At 33.3% G+C, this 18704-nt stretch overlaps 1 protein-coding gene across 4 annotated transcripts in view; it reads left to right on the top strand.

The window, feature by feature from the left end:
- Positions 1-655: 655 nt before the first annotated feature.
- LOC114334935 (odorant receptor 7a-like) overlaps positions 656-18704 on the top strand; it is a 33235-nt gene continuing 15186 nt past the window's right edge. The window contains exons 1-4 of one of the 4 annotated variants that reach the window (XM_050655240.1): positions 656-3579; positions 3664-3892; positions 4157-5380; positions 12259-12484. In XM_050655240.1, coding sequence (XP_050511197.1) covers positions 4961-5380; positions 12259-12484 — 646 coding nt within the window. In that variant the 5' untranslated portion in view covers positions 656-3579; positions 3664-3892; positions 4157-4960. Of the gene's footprint in view, positions 3893-4156; positions 5381-12258; positions 12485-18704 lie in introns of all 4 variants that reach the window. The other 3 variants (XM_050655241.1, XM_050655239.1, XM_050655242.1) reach the window with 3 other exon arrangements.

Here is an 18704-nt window from a genome sequence, read left to right as displayed (position 1 = left end):
GACAAAATACATGGAACGTTTGCGTAGTCTGACGTTCCAAATTTTAAACCTTTTCCACAATTAAAACTTCCCCTGTTTCAGTGTTCCCGTACATCAAAGTTTGTCCTACTAGACACCGTTAAGCTCTTAACAAATTTTCAGCTTGCTAATAATCAATTTTTTTGGTACGCGGGATCCAGGTCTAATATCCATGGTTTTTATTTGCCAATGATCAAATAATATTAGCAGAATATAAAGACAATAGCATCTACATGACACAAACATGAATATGAATTTGGAATAAACTATATAGAGCATGAATTTGAGAATTGGGGCTTGGGCTTGGAAATTAATTTGGTAGAACACAATATGTATATGGTCATTGGAAATACTGCAAAAGATGTGGATAGAAATAGAAACTCCATAAAACCAACAAATGAATATAAATACATGAATATAAAACTTACAAAAAATACAGAAAAGAGCAAAGTCAGAATATACAAAACTATTTTTTTTATACACGGTGGAGCAAAAATACAGGTCATAAATTAAATCACATATTCTGGGACCAAAAATAGGTCGATTGAACATAACTTACCTTAGTAAAAATGTGCACATAAAAAAGTTACAGTCCTTTGAAGTTACAAAATAAAAATCGATTTTTTCCAATATATCGAAAACTGTTTGAGGTTCATTATTGAAAACGGACATGTGACATTCTTATGATAGGAACATCTTAAAAAAAATTATAGTGAAATTTGTGCACCCCATAAAAATTTTATGGGAGTTTTGTTCCCTTTAACCCCCCCAAACTTTTGTGTACGTTCCAATTATATTATCATTGTGGCACAATTAGTTAAACACAATGTTTTTAAAACTTTTTTGCCTCTTAGTACTTTTTCTAAACGTTAGTTTTTTTTTGAGATATTTTGAATATTTTGTCAAATCCACCACATATTATTTGTGTTATAGAGACCTAGTAATAATAAATATGAAAATTTATTTATAAATTACAGTTTGAGGTATATTTTGAACCATATTAAAAAAGAAGCCACATCTCAATAAAAGGTGCCTTATCTGAAAAATACTAGGAGGCAAAAAAGTTTTAAAACAATGTGTTTAACTAATGGTACATCAATAATGGTTTAATTAAAACGTACACAAACATTTGGGGGGTTTAAAGGCACAAACCCGCCATAAAATTTTTATGTAAACATATTAAAAAAGAAACCGCATCTCGATTAAAACTGGTTTATCCAGAAAATATTAAGAGACAAAAAAATGTTAAAAACATTGTATTTACCTAATGGTACCACAATAATAATTTAATTGGAACGTACATAAAAGTTTGGGGGGGTTTAAGGGAACAAAACCCCCATAAATTTTTTATTAGCTGTACAAATTTCACCATAATTTATTTTTAGGATGTTCCTGCAATAAGAATGTCCCACATGTCCATTTTCATTAAAAAATCTGTAATAGTTTTCGATATATCGGAAAAAATCAATTTTAATTTTGTAACTTCAAATGGCTGTAACTTTCTTTGTGTGAATATTTGTACTAAGGTAACTTAGGTTCAATAGAACTATTTTTGGTCCCAGAATATGTCATTTAATTTATGACCTGTATTTTTGTTGCACCCTGTATAAGCCGGCATATTAGTTGAAGGGCAATTGGAAAATGAATCACAGGGAAAACACTTAAAATATGGATTAATAATATTCCCCATCGAAGACAAACAAGCAATTTGTTTACATAAACATAGAAGGGAACAAGGGCGGATCCAGGGAGGGGGCCATGGGGGCCATGGCCCCCTCCGAGAATTTAGAATAATATAAATTTAAATATTTGCAGTTCAAATGTTTTTAATTTCAAACACATATATATGTACAAAACAGGGGATAAATACGTTTTCTGGACTAGAATTGAAAAAAAAGAAGTAACGGAGAAGCTTCAAGAATGATTTTTGGGTTTTTTATAAATCAAAATGTTGATAATTTTACAGAGTGCCAATTGTTAGACCGATCTTGACAGTCATCAAAATCGTATAAATTTCCATATTCTATACACACAAAGAATAAAAAAGAAGTGAAGCGTTACTTGGGTCACTAGCACTTAGAACAAAGGAGTTGGTTGGTATTTTCGCACAGTCAAAAGGACTTGTTTTACAAATATTGCGTTTCATTTTTCTAATGAAAAATATGGTCACAATAACGGGATGATAGCCCAAAGCCTTGTCACGAAACCTTTAACATCTTTCGCCAGATTCATGAGCAAAGACGGAGTCATATAAACCCATGAAAAAACGTCATACCACAAGGAGTGCGTTCAGGTTGAGCTGGATTTTCTAAAGAGTTATAGCAACCCTCAAAAGTCAGTCATTAACCAGATAGACTCTCAGAGGTCTAAACAGAAACAAAAAATAAAGAAAGACTACGACCAATAGTAGGGTCTATAGTGTTCTTAAATCGACAAAATATTCCTCTAAGAGACCATCGTGATGATGGCCTTATGCTTCTGGACGAAGATGCTGGACCTAGGAATGAGGGGAATTGCTGTGGTACTACGGCAAAACCCGATATGTCAAAAATTATCGATTTTTCGTTTTTAATTCCAATATGTACATTGAGCGATGAAGAATGTGATGACAAAACCCTACACGGATAAACGCATCCATGTAACCAGTAGATAATAAAATTGTTTCCGATATGTCCACTATTACAACAACACCGCGAACTTTTAAACTCATCTGCTGCAAAATCACGTTTTTTTGACATATCGGGTTTTGCCTTAAGCACCACAGTGTTAAGGTTTAAAATCGCATCAGGAGATAAGACTCTTAAATAACACCTATCCATAGCATCTTCCTGAACAACATGCATTAGTAGCAGCAGTCAAAATCAATTAATAACATGTGGTGAAGAAATAATTGAACAAATAAGATTTGACGAAACGACTGACGTGTCCCACGTGGAACAGCTTTCTCTAAATTTGGGATATATGCACAATAACAACATTCGTGAAGACTTTGTCAAATTCATTGACGCTTATGAGAACCTAAAAATAATTAGTGAAAATCAAGAAAGAGGGAAAGAACAAGGCCTGGCAGGAGAAGCATTGGAAAAATAGTATTAAACTTGTTGAAAGAACTGCACTTGCATCCGAAGAAATGTGTAGGAATCGGTACTATGGCAGGAATGGTGAGTTTTAAGGCACTTCTCAAAGTGACTTAAAACTCACCATTGTAACCCTAATTTTTAAAAATTACCCCCGTACTTCTGGTACTCCTCCCCAAAAAAAGTTTATGGCCCCTCCCGAAAATCGGTCCTGGATCCGCCCTTGGAAGGGAACGACCACATAAGCCGAATGACAGCAAAAGGATTAGTAAGGACGGCGAGAGACGGTTCCCCAATAGGAAGACGATCAGTGGGAAGACCACGAAAAAGATGGAATGACAACTTACTGGAGGCACATTGAAAAACAGAAAGAGTAATGTCTATATAAAAAGAAAAAGAAGAAGAAGAAGAAGAAGAAGAAGAAGAAGAAGAAGAAGAAGAAGAAGAAGAAGAAGAGGAGGAAACATAGAAGAAGATGACTTTGGTAAGTACATATTTTCTGGGTTTTATTTCAAAATTTTTTATTCAATTAAATGAATTTTTTGATATAAATTATATCTTTTTCTAGTGATTTCAAATGTGAGGAAGCAAATTTAAAGATTCAAGAATTGTATTGCAACTACCAATTATAATAGTACGAAAAGGTGTGAATATTTACCTCAATACTTACCTAATAAGTGGGTTTCAGACCCCTCAAGTGCCAATTATTACAACTTGTAATTAAAATATGACCTATTTATTGGCAAAATATGGTTTAACCCTTTGTTTCCGGAAAACTTTTACAATCAAAAATTGAGGTAAAAATTAAATAATCTTATTCTATTGGGTTCCTAAAAGACAAAAAAGTAAAAAATATTTTTTTTACGTATTTTTTTTAATAGGCTATGATTTCGACATGATACCACTAGGAAAGTGGAGATTTTTTTTTCAAGCAAAAACTGATAACTAAATAAGTAATACACATAAACTGAAAACTAAATAAACTGATAACTAAATAATAATATAAAACGTAGGTTACTTTTTATGATACAATGAAAAACAGTTCTTTTTTTTTCGGAAAGGCACAATCCAACCTTACATGTCGCACACTCCCACCTGGTTCTGTGAGGATCCTTACTAGTGCTACAAAAAGCACATCGTCTAGATGTCCCATGTTGTGGCATATGCAAACATTGGTCAAAGCGTTTCTCAAAAGGCACAATTTTTTTAAAATGTGTCCCTGTGACTGAAGGAGAAGCAACCCTCTTTTTTGATGATATACTACCACTGGCGCCGATTAATCCTGAAGCTACAGATAACTTAAAAAATCTGAAGGAATGCTCTCTAATAAGGTGAATAGACCACCCGACGACATATTGTTTAGCTCTCTGAAGGAATACACTCTTTTTCCTGAAATAAAAAAATAAGTAGGTAGGTACATGTCCAGTTTCCTAGTGGTTTCAGGGTGAAACCGGCATTTTATTTCATCAATATACTTACTATAAATTGAAAACTTTTAGTAATAAGAAGTGTTAATCATAGATACAAATGTTTCTAACATAGTAAATAAAAAATAAATTTACCTGCCATAGCGAAATAATCCAAAAACCACCAAAATTGCTTACAACACCGTCTTGCTTCAAAACACGTGTTACTAGTAACTAATAACTGAATAACGAGAACGTAAATGGAGGTGCGCGATTTGTTTTATAGTAGGAGGAGTCTTATACGTCATTATAACGGGACTGGTTTCAGGCTAACACCACTGAGAACCTAGCAAAAAAATTATTTGTATGTGGTTTCACAGTGAAACCAGTAGAAGACAAAGGGATAAATACGGTTAGACAGGTAAATTTATTTTAAAACAAGTTAAAATCGTGAGAAAAATGGCAAAAATCAAAAATAAGTTTAATTATCCAAGTAACCTATTCGAAACCAATGAGTTCATCTACAAGCTAGCAGGTGTATGGATTCCGGACAACAGTTACAGTATCTTCATCAGAATCATATACTTCTTTTACGTTACAGTATTTTATGGAACTGGAGTGTACTTTCTTATATGCGAGTATATGATTCTAAACGAAACCGTCAAAAATATCAACACCTTTGTGGGTCATATTGGTATGCTCTTGACACACACAGTTGGAATACTGAAATTTTATATCCTAGTTTTTGGTCGCAAGAAAATTCAAAATATAATGGACATGCTGAAAGATGATGAATATTATTACGACGCTGTAGATAATTTTTGTCCAGCTCAATTTTTAAATAATGGAAAAAAATTGAGTACTAAATTGTCGGTTTTGGTAAGTAACCATACTTCAGCAAATAGTTTTAAATAGTAGACTTCTTATTCCCAGTTTATTCAGTTCCCTATAATCTTCATTTTTTTTTTTAAACTTTAAAAGGGTAAACCCTGTAGTTGGCTGTATACCTTTGTTAAGACAACGTAGAATGAAGTAAACACTTCTGTTGTATGTAGGTATATAATTTATTAAAAAATTCTTAAAATATATCCACAAGGGAGTGGAAGTACAACAAAACGTTTTCGGTCAAACTGACCATCCTCAGTGTAAACGTCCAGTGTACAAGTAATTGAAACTAGCCACTTGAATAGGTGTAAAACCTCAAAATAACATTATTGCTACATTATGAGCTGTGTAGTAATCGACATTGGTTGTTAACCTCTCACCTGATCACAACCTTGTGTAAATTCCGAGCAAGGTTGACATACATCCACATGTGATATATTTTTAATCTTAAGACATCGACTTATTGTCGATTACTACACAGCTCATAATGTATCAATAATGTTATTTTGAGGTTTTACACCTATTCAAGTGGCTAGTTTCAATTACTTGTACACTGGACGTTTACACTGAGGATGGTCAGTTTGACCGAAAACGTTTTGTTGTACTTCCACTCCCTTGTGGATAAATTTTAAGAATTTTTTAATAAATTATATACCTACATACAACAGAAGTGTTTACTTCATTCTACGTTGTCATTTTTTTTCTTTCAAATGTTTTTATATCTGCGTTTTGTTATGTGTATGATTGTGTCATTTGTATATCCTAAATTAAAGATTTTTGTTCTGCTTATGCAGAGCCTATTTTACTTCAAACCAGGCCCGATGCACTACACAATTTTTCGGCCCTAAATATGATTTAATAATAATAATAATAACTTTTTTAAACGCATTAATTATTTAGTAGAAATATAGATGCATCGGAAATTTGAATTTTTATTAACAGTAAATTAAATTTATATTTTAACAATTAAACATTGTTTAGATACAGTGTGTCGCATTTAAGATGAAGACAGCTCTATGTTTACGCTATCAAAATAAATACAGATTTCAAGTTTCGCACAGCCATACAGGTTGAAGATTCACATTTTTAAGATACTTAACTGAAATTTAAATTTTAATCACGGCCTACTGCGAATCCCAAACAGGGTAAATTTTCTATATTTTTCTTCGCGTTAGAGATATAGTAAAAAGTTAGATATTTGAAAAAGTACTTCCAAATTTTATTTTAACTCCACACACCAAATTGCATGACAAAATTCACACTTTTACTTTTTTCAGTACATATCAGTAGGGAGCATAGGCGTAACCACGGGGGTTTTGGGGGTTATAACACCCCCCATTGGGATGGACTTTGAGCTCTATACGCTTAACACCATACCCCTCAGAGACCTTCCAGTAGTTGTAACCCCCCCTTTCCAGTAGTTGTAACCTCCCTTAGGATCATCTTGGTTACGCCTATGGTAGTGAGGACCCTAAAATTCATCTCAGCTGTCCCGAGATGTCAATTTTAAGTTTTAGGTTCCTGACTACAAATAACTTAGTATGTAGGCTTAGAATAATATTTGAAACAACTATTTCAAATAACTTTTACAAATATCTCTAACGCGAAGCAAAATATTAAATATTTACCCTGTTTGTAGAGTCACAGTAGGCTGCGTTTAAAATTTAAATTTTAGCTGAGTATCTTAAAAAATGTGAACATTCAACCTGTATGACTGTGCAAAACTTCAAACCTGTATTTATTTTGATAGGCAAAATGTAGGGCTGTCTTCGTCTTAAATTCGACACACGGTATATTTATGTCATTTCCTTTTGTAAATAATTTGGTTGTTAAACCATTAAAGGATAGACTGTTCTTGGACAAAAATTTAATGGTTGCTATTATTCGTTGAAGTACATTTCTCCAATGTTCTTTTTCTTCTAAATAACTTTTTTCCATTAATGTTATTATTTGTCCTGCTGCACTACTTCTTTTGACTAACGTACCAATTGATGGAATATGTTCATAAGATCGCTCATGCTGAACATTATCATGTTCGAAAATTAGAAGAACATTAATTTTAGTGGAAATCAGTTTACAAACGTAACAATAAATACGGCTACATTTAGGACTACAGTAACCACTCGCGAAGAATTTTCCCCCTTAGATTTTTTATAAAAAATCACAAATGTCTGGTTTTATTATTATCCAGTTGTGTAACACATTCACTCATTTTATCAATATATTGATTCGGTCGATTATTTATAAAATATTGTTGAAATTTCAGATTTAAATGTTTTGGCCAGTTCCCTATATCGCTAGGAAAAAAAGTTATTGACATTGTCGTTTTATATACGAGACAGGAGATGACGGAGATGTACTTGTGATAGGTGACGTCGCTGGAAAATCAACACTGGAGTCATTCATCAGTTACCATTTACTGTTCGTAAAATGAAAGAATTTTGAAAATTTATTTTGTTAATTCAATAAAAAAAATGTTGGTGACCTTTTCGGGCTCCATTAAAATGCGGGCCCGAGGCAGGTGCCTCACGGGTGATAAAATAGGGGAAAATAGAGTAAATATGGTAAAATAGGGCCTGTGCCTATGGTGGCGCCTCCATGCCATCCATCAGCATAGTCTATTTCCCATGTATGTTAATTAGAATTGGACTGATTTCAATGAAAATCTGACGTAACATCTTCTAACGCATCAAGTCTAAGGTATTGCTATAATAATGAAACACATATATGCTGTAAAATGAAACACATATATATATATATATATATATATATATATATATATATATATATATATATATATATATATATATATATTTTGTTGTTCTTCGTCTTCTTCTTCTTCCCCTTTATAAGCAATTCTGCTTGTTTATTGCCGGATTGATACCTCTATGGAAAATTGTCACTCCACCTTTCGGAGTGACAATTGAGTGACGATTGGTGATTTATCTCGTGCTATTTTGATCACACGTGTCTCCCCCACTCTGGTTATGTGGTTGCTCCATTCTTTTTTTTTTCTATTTAGTGTCCATTCGTTTATACACTGTACGTTACATTGTCTTCTCATATCTGCACTCCTCTTTCGATCTCTCAGTGTTTATATTTTGTTGTTAATTCCCCTAGTTTTTCAATGATCTATCGTACGTTTAGATTTGTAATCCAGTACCGCGTCCAGCCTACATTTTCTTTAAAAATTTCTGGTAGTACAAACAGTTTTATCCTGGTTAGTAGATATGTAGCATTATTTTGCTGCAGTCTGTTTTCAGGACTAGTGTATGATAGTTGTTGCATGAATCTCTAGATCCTTGTGTATGAAGAGAAATCTAGTCCTCTGGCCACATGCAAGTTTTTCATAGTCTTTGCAAATTTGGTACATTAGGTTTTTGGTTTTGATAGGTATATTATCTATACCACTAGCATCACGACTTTAGTCTTCTTATTGCCATTTTAACCTCTGATCTGAAAATATCAGGTTTTATTCCAAAACTAGCTATCTCTTGTGTTGGTGACTCCTCTACATCTGCCTCAGTTAGTATATTCTTGCAGTATTCCTTCCATTTTTTTAAATATAATATATTTAATAAAAGATGAAAAGTCCAGATGCTAAATTTATGAAAACTAATAAATAATAATTTAAATGTGAAAATTTTTCGTGGAACTACTTTCTGGTAATATCCTTAATTTCTGAGTTTTACAAGTTATAAGACAAGAGACGATAAATATAATTCCGAGTACTCAAAATCTGAGTAAAGATAAAAGTGAAAGACAGTTTATGTCTCCTTTCGATTCAGAAGTGGTTCACCATCCCCAGACAGCTGTTTCTGTCTCTAGACGTATTCAGTGGGGCTACATTGAACACCTCTGAATCTAAAAGAAACCAAATGCGTATTTAAGCAGAATTATAAAATTTTATTATCCACTGTTAGGACACTGTCTTTTTCTCTTAAAGAAAAGATATATATATATAACAGCGCTAACAGGCCTTATAGGCCTACGGCTTCTAAATTCTGGATAATATTTCTCCATTCTTTTCGGTCCTCTGCACTCTTTCTCCAGTCCTTCACCCCGATTTCTTCCAAATCCCTCTCTGCAGCCTCTAACCATCTCTTCCTTGGTCGACCTCGTCTCCTTTTTCCCAATGCTCTGTCATTCAATATTCGTTTGACGTTTCTAGTTTCTGGCATTCGAGTAATATGTCCCAGCCATCTAACTCTTTGGGCTCGTATTTTTGTCGTTATTTTTGGTCTCCCATACATCTTCATTACTTCTTCATTTGTTCGTCTCCTCCAGGTTTTCTCCGCTATCTGTATACCTCCAAAAATTTTTCTCAGGATCTTCCTTTCCCATATCTGTATCTTCTTCTCCTCTTGTTGATTCATTACCCACGTTTCGCTCGCATACAACACTGTGGGCCGTATTATCGTTTCATACATTCTGATTTTCGCGTTTATTGATACATTTTTTGCTTTTAATATCGTGTTTAAGGCACCCACAACTCGACTTCCCTTCAATAATCTTTTATCTATTTCTTTTTCTTCCCTTCCAGTACTGGTTACAGTCACTCCCAGGTATTCGAATTCTGCTACTTCCTTAAATTTATATTCATCTCCTTCTCCTTTCATTTTTATATAGTTATCCTCTTTATTTATATCTCCTTTCATTACCATGTATTGTGTTTTTCCTTGGTTGATTCTTAATCCATACCTTTTTGCTTCCGCTTCGAACTTTTGGAATATTTTTTGGAGATGTTCCTTTGTTCTTGTTAGGATGACTAGATCATCAGCGTAAGCTATAAACTGCTGTCTGTTGTTAAATATGGTACCGCTTGTATTAATTTTTATCCTTCTTACTATGTGTTCTAGTACCAAGTTAAATAAGTCTGTAGATAGAGGGTCACCCTGTTTCAGTCCTTTATTCACTGTGAATTGTTTTGAAAAATTTCCTTCCAGTGTTATCCTGTTTTTTGTATTGTTGAGCGTCATTCTCACTAATTTAACCAGCTTTCCTGAAATACCCAAGGATCTCATTGCTTCATATAGCATATCTCGGTCTACTGAGTCGTAAGCCTGTTTAAAGTCAATGAACAACATGTGTAGTCCCAAATTTTGTTCGTAGCTGTTGTTCTGTATTAGTTTTAATAAACATATTTGATCTGTTGTTGATCTTCCTGGTCTAAAACCTCCTTGGTATTCTCCAATGATCTTATTTACCTCCTTTTGCAATCTATTTCGGATGATTTTTGCAAGTATTTTATAGGCCACTTCTAATAGCGATATTCCTCTATAATTTTCGCAACTTGTTTCATCACCTTTTTTGTAGATTGGACAGATGAGTGCATTGTTCCATTGTTGCGGCATTTCCTCTTTTTGCCAGACTGTTAATATTAGTCGGAAAATTTTTTCTTGCAGCTTTTCTCCTCCTACTTTAAAAATCTCTGCCGGAATTCCGCTTTCTCCTGCGCTTTTGTTATTTTTTTGCTTCAATATTGCTTCTTTTACTTCTTGTAGTGTAGGTTCTTCTTCACGTTGTTGTTCTGTGTTATCCTGTTCATGTTGTTTTATTTCCTGGGGTTCTGCTTGTTTATTTTCATTTAATAGTTCTTCAAAATACTCCGCCCATCTGTTCAATTTTTCTGTTGTTTCTCCTAAAAGCACACCGTCTTTACCTCTACAATAACTTGTTTTACTCTTTGCAGTTCCTCGAGATTTTTTTACTTCTTGGTAGAAATTTCTTATTTCCTTGTTTATGTATGATTCTTCTATTATTTTCAACTGTTTGTCAAGATGTTCTCTTTTCTTTTTTCTGCAGATTTGTTTTACTTCTCTTCTTGCCATTTTATATTTTCCTGTAGTATCCTGTGTATTATTTTTGTCTTTTTCTATTTTTGCTTTATTTCTACGTATCAATGCTATTTTACAATCCTCGTCAAACCAGTCTCTTCGTTTCTCTGCTTGTACTTTTCCTAGACATAGTTCCGTTGTAAAGAAAAGATAATATTAATAATATCTTATGGCATTTTTACCGGGGAGATCCTTTCCGATTGTTCCGGCGCCATTTACATCTTTAACCCTGTTTCAAGTAACTAATGTCGATGTACACTCTGTGCTCTCCGAGGCACGGTGAGACGGCTCGTATCATTGTTAGAAATGAAAAATTGTTTGTCTTTGGCAGGTCTCGAACCCACGTGCACTGGCGTATGAGACCAGCGATTATGCCGTTACACTACGGCCGCTCACAAAGAAAAGATGAAAAGTCCAGATGCAAAATTTATTAAAAATATTAAATAATAATTTAAATCTAAAAAGTTTTCGTGGAACTACTTTCTGGTAACATCCTTAATCTCTGACTTTTACAATTTATAAGACAAGAGATAACGAATAAAGAAGGCGAAAGATACTCTACAATATGCAGTCACATTCCTCCTCATTCACAGTAGAATGTGCCTGCATATTGTAGAGTTCTTTTCGCCTTCTTTATTCTTCGTCTCTTGTCTTATAAATTGTAAAAGTCAGAGATTCAGGATGTTACCAGAAAGTAGTTCCAGGAAAAGTTTTCAGGTTTAAATTATTATTGATTATTTTTAATAAATTTTGCATCTGGACTTTTCATCTTTTCTTTAAGAAATATCGCTTCAGCGTCCTAAAAGGTGATTATAAAATTATTTTTATAATTCTGTCTAAATACGCAGTTTGGTTTCTTTTCGATTCAAAGGTATTCATGTAGCCCCACTGAAGACGTCTAGAGACAGAAACAGCTATCTGGGGATGGTGATCATCTGAATCGAAAGGAAACATAAACTGGCATTCACAATATATTAAATATTTATCAGTGATTTACATTTACACAAACATTTTTGATTGATTGAATTTTTTTAGCTGTTCATGATGTATAGTTTTTCTGGAATTCTTTCGCATACTTCGTCTTTGATGGTTATTAACACTGAAATCAAAGGAGACAACTTTTTAGAAACGAACAAAACATGTCAAGATTTTATGCCATTCTTTTTTAAAATTCCCTTTAATACGGATGAGAAATGGGAATGTGAGCTAGCTTTCTGGTTTATGGACATAAGTTTTGGAATTTTTGCTTGGTTAATAGCCTGTAAGTGTAAATAATAATGATTTTTTTATTTGTATGTGTTTTGTATGGAAATATTTGTATGGTATATTTTAAAGGGTTTTAATTGAAAAGCAAATTTTACATAAATAGGTATAATTTGTTTACATGTATAACATGCATCTGAGGTAAAATTATACATAAACTTACGTGCATAGAAATCGGCCCACCTAAAAATTTAGTCATTTTTGAAGTCTCGTATTTCCTAAACCTGTTGGCCGATTTAAGTGATTTTTTTAATGTGTTATAGCCTTATTCTTCAACAATATCGCTGTAATAATATTATTGCTAAACAGGTAAGTGTTATTTTATACCGGGTGTAACAATGATAGAGTGATTTTTCCTCAAAGTTCGGAACACCCTGTGGAATATTCTAGCGTAAATAAAATATTGAAATTAAAACTCTACTGTAGCCTTAAGTTTTCTTAACATTTTTTTTTATTCATTCGCTTATGTTGGATAATAAACAAGTTAGGTATTTTAACAACTAGCAACGTTCTTCATCAATACAGGGTGTTTCTAAATAAGTGCGACAAACTTAACAGGGGTAATTCTGCATGAAAAAATAATGACCGTTAGGTTGATAATCATATGTCCGCAAATGCTTCGTTTTCGGGATACGGGATGTTGAATTTTTTTTACAAACTGACGATTTATTTACTGCTCTAAAACCGGTTGAGATATGCAAATGAAATTTGGTAGGTTTTAAGAAGTAGTTTTTGTGCATTTTTGGCATACAACTAAGAATTTTATATTTACCATTGGCGTGCATACAGGTCATATTACCCGGTCATATTAACCGTATGCACGCCAATGGTGAATATAAAATACTTAGTTGTATTCCAAAAAATGCGCAATAACTACCTCTTAAAACCTACCAAATTTCATTTGCATATCTCAACCGGTTTTAGAGCAGTAAATAAATCGTCAGTTGGTAAGAAAAAATTCAACATCCCGTATCTCGAAAACGAAGCATTTGCGAACATATGTTTATAAATGAAACGGTCATTATTTTTCATGCAGAATTTCGCCTTAAAGTTTGTAGCAGTTATTTAGAAACACCCTGTATTGAAGAACGTTGCTATTTGTTAAAATAGCTAACTTTTTTATTATCCAACATAAGCGAATGAATCAAAAAGCAAAATGATAAGAAAGCCTAAGGCTAAAGTTAAGTTTTAATTTCAATATTTTATATAAGCTAGAATATTCCACAGGGCGTTCGGAACTTTGAGGAAAAAACACACTATCATTGTTACACCCGTTATACAAGAACACTTACTTGTTTAGCAATAATATTATTACATGGTTATTGTTAAAGAATAAGGCTATAACATGCGAAAAAATCAATTAAATCGGCCAACAGGTTTAGGAAATACGAGACTTCAAAAATGACAAAATTTTTAAGTACGCCGATTTCTATGCACGTAAGTTTAGTTTTAAGTGATATTACCTTTAAAATGGTAGTTTTAGTTTATATTAAAAAAATTCCATTCCCATTTCAGAAGCCAACGAGTAAAGTAGTCCTCGCTTATCGTCTCTGCTAATAGTGTATCATATAAAAACTAGTTAGTTAATGTGCTGTGTTTACCAACAAAAATACTGGTAAGGCGATTTTTAATTAACAGCAAATATCGACAACCAAAAAATTAGGCCAGTTCTTACTGGCCATACATATTTAATATTTTGGCATCCAGAATATTAAAATCAAATTATGGCATCAACATCATCTCAAACATCATCACAAACAGTACAACCCAGCTTCGCCGCAGTAACAAAAATCACACCAAAAAAACCTACAACAGCAATATCATGTCCCAGTAGAAGTTTCGCCATCGTTATGAACGCTCTTCCTGACGTCGTGCTATTTGAATACATCAAGGCAATCGGCGAAATTGTTACCCCTAAAGAAATAACCTTTGCTTCACGAATTTCTAACCAGCGTATATGCATATATCTTTCTTCCTTATCCGTAGTGGATAATCTTCTGCAAAATTATCCGACCATTACTGTTAGAAATCAAACAGTATCTATTCGCAGACTTATTACACCTGCAAAGAGGCTACTACTGTCCAACGTGAGCCCTTCGATCCCGAATTCACTCATAGAGCAAGCACTTAAAGAAGAACTTCGATTACAACTTGCTTCTCCTATCTCTTTTATCCGATGCGGCTCACCTGAGGACGAATACGCTCACATTTTCAGTTTTCGACGCTCTACCTATATTATAGCGGATAAAGAAAACTTTGAATTAAATACCTCAATTTTAATATCGCATGAAAATAACAATAATAGAATCTTTATCACTTCGGATAAACTTGAATGTTTCTTATGTAAACAATCTGGACACACTGCAGACTCCTGTTCTAACCCTCAAGAAATATCTACCAATCTTTCTCAAAATACAACTTCTAGCCTAATCCCATTTGAAACTCCTTCTACTATGTCTCGTCCTTCCTCCTCCTCAAAAGAAGAAATCAATCCAACTAATAACGACTTAATAATTCCAAATGAACAGTCTCTAATGTCAGTGTCCTTACCTTCAAACCCTTGCATCAAAAGAACTTATTCTATCGACACAAGTCTCGAATCACCCACTTTATCGGTTACTGATAACCCCCCAGACTTAAACCCTATAAATGATAAATCTCCCACAGCCTTTGCAACTCCTAAAACAGCTCCTAAAAAGAAATTAAAAACTGATGACAAAGAACTTGGTAAAATTACTCCCTCTGCTCAATCAACTATTGAACAATTAATTAGTGCTAACCCAGAGAGATTTTCTTTGACAGCATTAGAGCTTATTGCTTTCCTGGAAAATTCCTTTGGTAGCAGTGATCCTCTCAAAGAAGCTCATAACTTTACCACCAACATTAAGCTGTATCTGATAGATCGCTTAAAAATCGAATTACAAGATTATCTAAAAAGCTTAAGATCACATTAAATCCCGTAGACGCTGACGAAGTTGCAAGCCTTTCATCCAATAATTCATGTACCTCCAACACCAATGATACCGATCTTTTCTAAAAATAATACAAAAGTCACTTTTTTATGGGTACCATCCCATGTTGGCATTAGTGGTAACGAAAAAGCCGATTGCCTTGCCAAAAAAGCTGCATCATCGATGGATACCATACTTAATGTACCGGGTGTCCCAATAAGAATGGCTCTCGGCCATATCTCAGGAACCGTTTATAGTAGAGCTTTGAAATAAAAATTTTTATAACAAAAGTTGCCTCAGGAAAAGCCTGGAAATTATTTTCATAATTGTGGGTCCACCGCTAGAGGGCGTAATTGAATATCAAAAATAAAAAAAATCTAAATTTTACAAAATTTTCCTAATGAAGGGGCACTGGAAATCCGATTATTGTATTCTTCATCAAATTCTGCGCATATTTGATTTAACAAGTTTAACTCTACCTTTGCAAATAAGAGGTGGAGTGAGTGGGAACCTTGTTATGAAAAAATGGCTGTAAGTCCGGTTCTGCTAAATCAAATTTTGAAAACTGGGTCTTGTTGAAGACAGATCTCTTTCTTCAATGTAAGCGTGATAATTTTGAACCATCCTAATAAGTAATAAGCCAGCTGGGAGGCGTTATTTAATTTTTTTCAGAAATCTAGTTTTCTTTGGAAAATATTAAATACAAGTATGCATTTTTAATCATATTTTATAAAATAAGATTAAATTAGCAATAGAATAGCGAAAACCGCATGTCGATACCTTTTTTCTATCTCAAGATATCTCGAGAAACGTGTAAATTTTATACATAACTGTTACTATCACCGGTAAACTAAGTTAATGAAAAGTAGTGTGCTGTGGAAAAAAACAAAATAACATTTTCCTGATGTCAACGTATAAAAATATAATTAATTAAAACAACAATATAAAGAGAAACAATACTATTAAAATTAAATATAACACAGAACAAAAAGAACTACTTAGTGACGACCTAAATATTCAAATTGTTGCCCATCATACACTACTCTAGAATACATTATCCAGAGAATACTAAACGCTATTCAAAGCATATCGAGAGCAGAAATTGAGACTGCTGTTCAATCTACTCTTGAAAGAGTAAATGTTTGCAACGAAAATGATGGGCAAAAATTTGAACGTTTATGTCATCACTAAATAGTTGTTTTTATTTCTTTGTAATAGGGCTTTTCAACGCTTCTCATTTGTTTCGAGCCTCTGTCATATGCCGTATAATCCGTGTATAATATTAATATACGAGATATGAACGAGGCTCGAAACAAATGAGAAGCGTTGAAAAGACCTAATATACGTTGACAGCTGGAAAATGTTTCTTTGTTGTTTCCATAGCACACTACTTTTAATGAATTTCGTTTACCGGTGACAGTAACAGTTATGTTTTTAAATTTACACGTTTTGTAAGATATCTCGAGATAGAAAAAAGATATTAACATGCGGTTTTCGCTATTCTGTTGCTAATTTTGTAATATGGTATTAAAAATGCATGTTTGTATTTAATATTTTCCAAGGAACACTAGATTTCTGAAAAAATTAAATAACGCCTTCTAGCTGGCATATTACTCAGTAAGTTGGTTCGAAATCATAACTTTTACATTGACGAAAAAGATCTGTCTTCAACAAGACCAAGTTTGCAAAATTTGATTAAGCAGAACCGGACTCACAGCCAGTTTCTCATAACAAGGTTCCCACTCACCCCCACCTCTTATTTCCAAAGGTAGACCTAAACTTGTCAAATCAAATATGCGTAGAATTTTATGAAGAATACGACGATCGGATTTCCAGTGCCCCTTCATTAGGAAAATTTTGTAAAATTTAGATTTTTTAATTTTTGATATTCAATTACGCCCTCTAGCGGTGGTCCCACAATTATGAAAATAATTTCCAGGCTTTTCCTGAGGCAACTTTTGTTATAAAATTTTTTATTTCAAAGCTCTACTATAAACGGTTCCTGAGATATGGCCGAGAGCCATTCTTATTGGGACACCCGGTACAAATCTGTAATGATCTAAAAGCCAGACTGAAGAAGCACACTCTATCCACCTGGCAAATTCACTGGAATAAAATTACTTCAGTGCTGCATAAAATTAAGCCCTCAGTGAACCTATTTACCTGCCCTAGTTTATCTCGGAAAAACATGGCAATCTTACGAAGACTGCGTATAGGACATACCCGTAACACCAACAGCTTGGTACTAGTCCTAACTTCAAAGATGTCCTCAACAGTACAGACCAAATCAACAAGGTTATCAAATTCCTCGAGAAGAATCAACTGTTAAACAAAATTTAATTATTGTTAACTGATCTTTTTTTACTTATGTTAACTACTACTAATGTTAACTATATATTTATAATTTGTAATTTATAATATTACCAGGTAAACTGTAACTCGTGCTAATGGCCATAGATGTCACATGCACGTTAATTTAAATAAAAAAAAAAAAAAAATTGTAGTTAATCATGAAAAACTTTTCTTTCACGCTGATTGTTCAACTTAAGGGATATATACACACGGCACAATTTGAGAACAAATTTACCTTGTTTTTCTACTACAAAAATGTATAATTGAATGTGTTATGTAACAGAGACCTAAAATTGAGATTGAGGATCCGCCTACTTCGCCGCTACGTGTTCTCGGTCTTACTTTATGGTTTCGAGTCCTGGACTGTGAATAAAATCGATCTAAACATCATAAAATCGATCACAACACCAGAACGTCTCAAAAAGACTACTGAGATTATAAAAAGCATCAAGCAGAGAAATCTGGAGTATTTCGAACATGTAATGAGAGGCCCCAATTATAGGTTGCTGCAGTTGAAAAAAAAATGATTTTTTTCAAAATTAAAAAAAAGTGTTAATATTAAAACCAATTTTTTTCACAAAAATGTGCACATTGAACCAATGAAACTTATACATCATATAAAAAATACATAAGTGAGGTAACTTGTGAAGCAGTAATGATTAATTTTATTTGGGATGCGAATTAAGGGGTGATTTTCACGATTTTTTTACCAAAAAATAAAAGAGACCAACAATGTTTTGAGTGTAACTCACTTACTTTTAATGTTAGAAGTTTTTTTGAAAAACAAAATTAAACCTTTTTTAAATACTTTAAAGAAATTATAATGATTTTTTCCCGAAAAGTCCTCCGTTCTTTGATTATTTCACGTTGAAATATTCGATTTGGAATTTGACGAATAACTACAACTCTGCTTCT

Source organism: Diabrotica virgifera, chromosome 7 (assembly GCF_917563875.1).
Source record: "Diabrotica virgifera virgifera chromosome 7, PGI_DIABVI_V3a".
Classification (NCBI taxonomy): Eukaryota; Metazoa; Arthropoda; class Insecta; order Coleoptera; family Chrysomelidae; genus Diabrotica; species Diabrotica virgifera.
The sequence above is the reverse complement of the archived record's forward strand: the minus strand, read 5'-3'. Positions and strand labels throughout refer to the sequence as shown.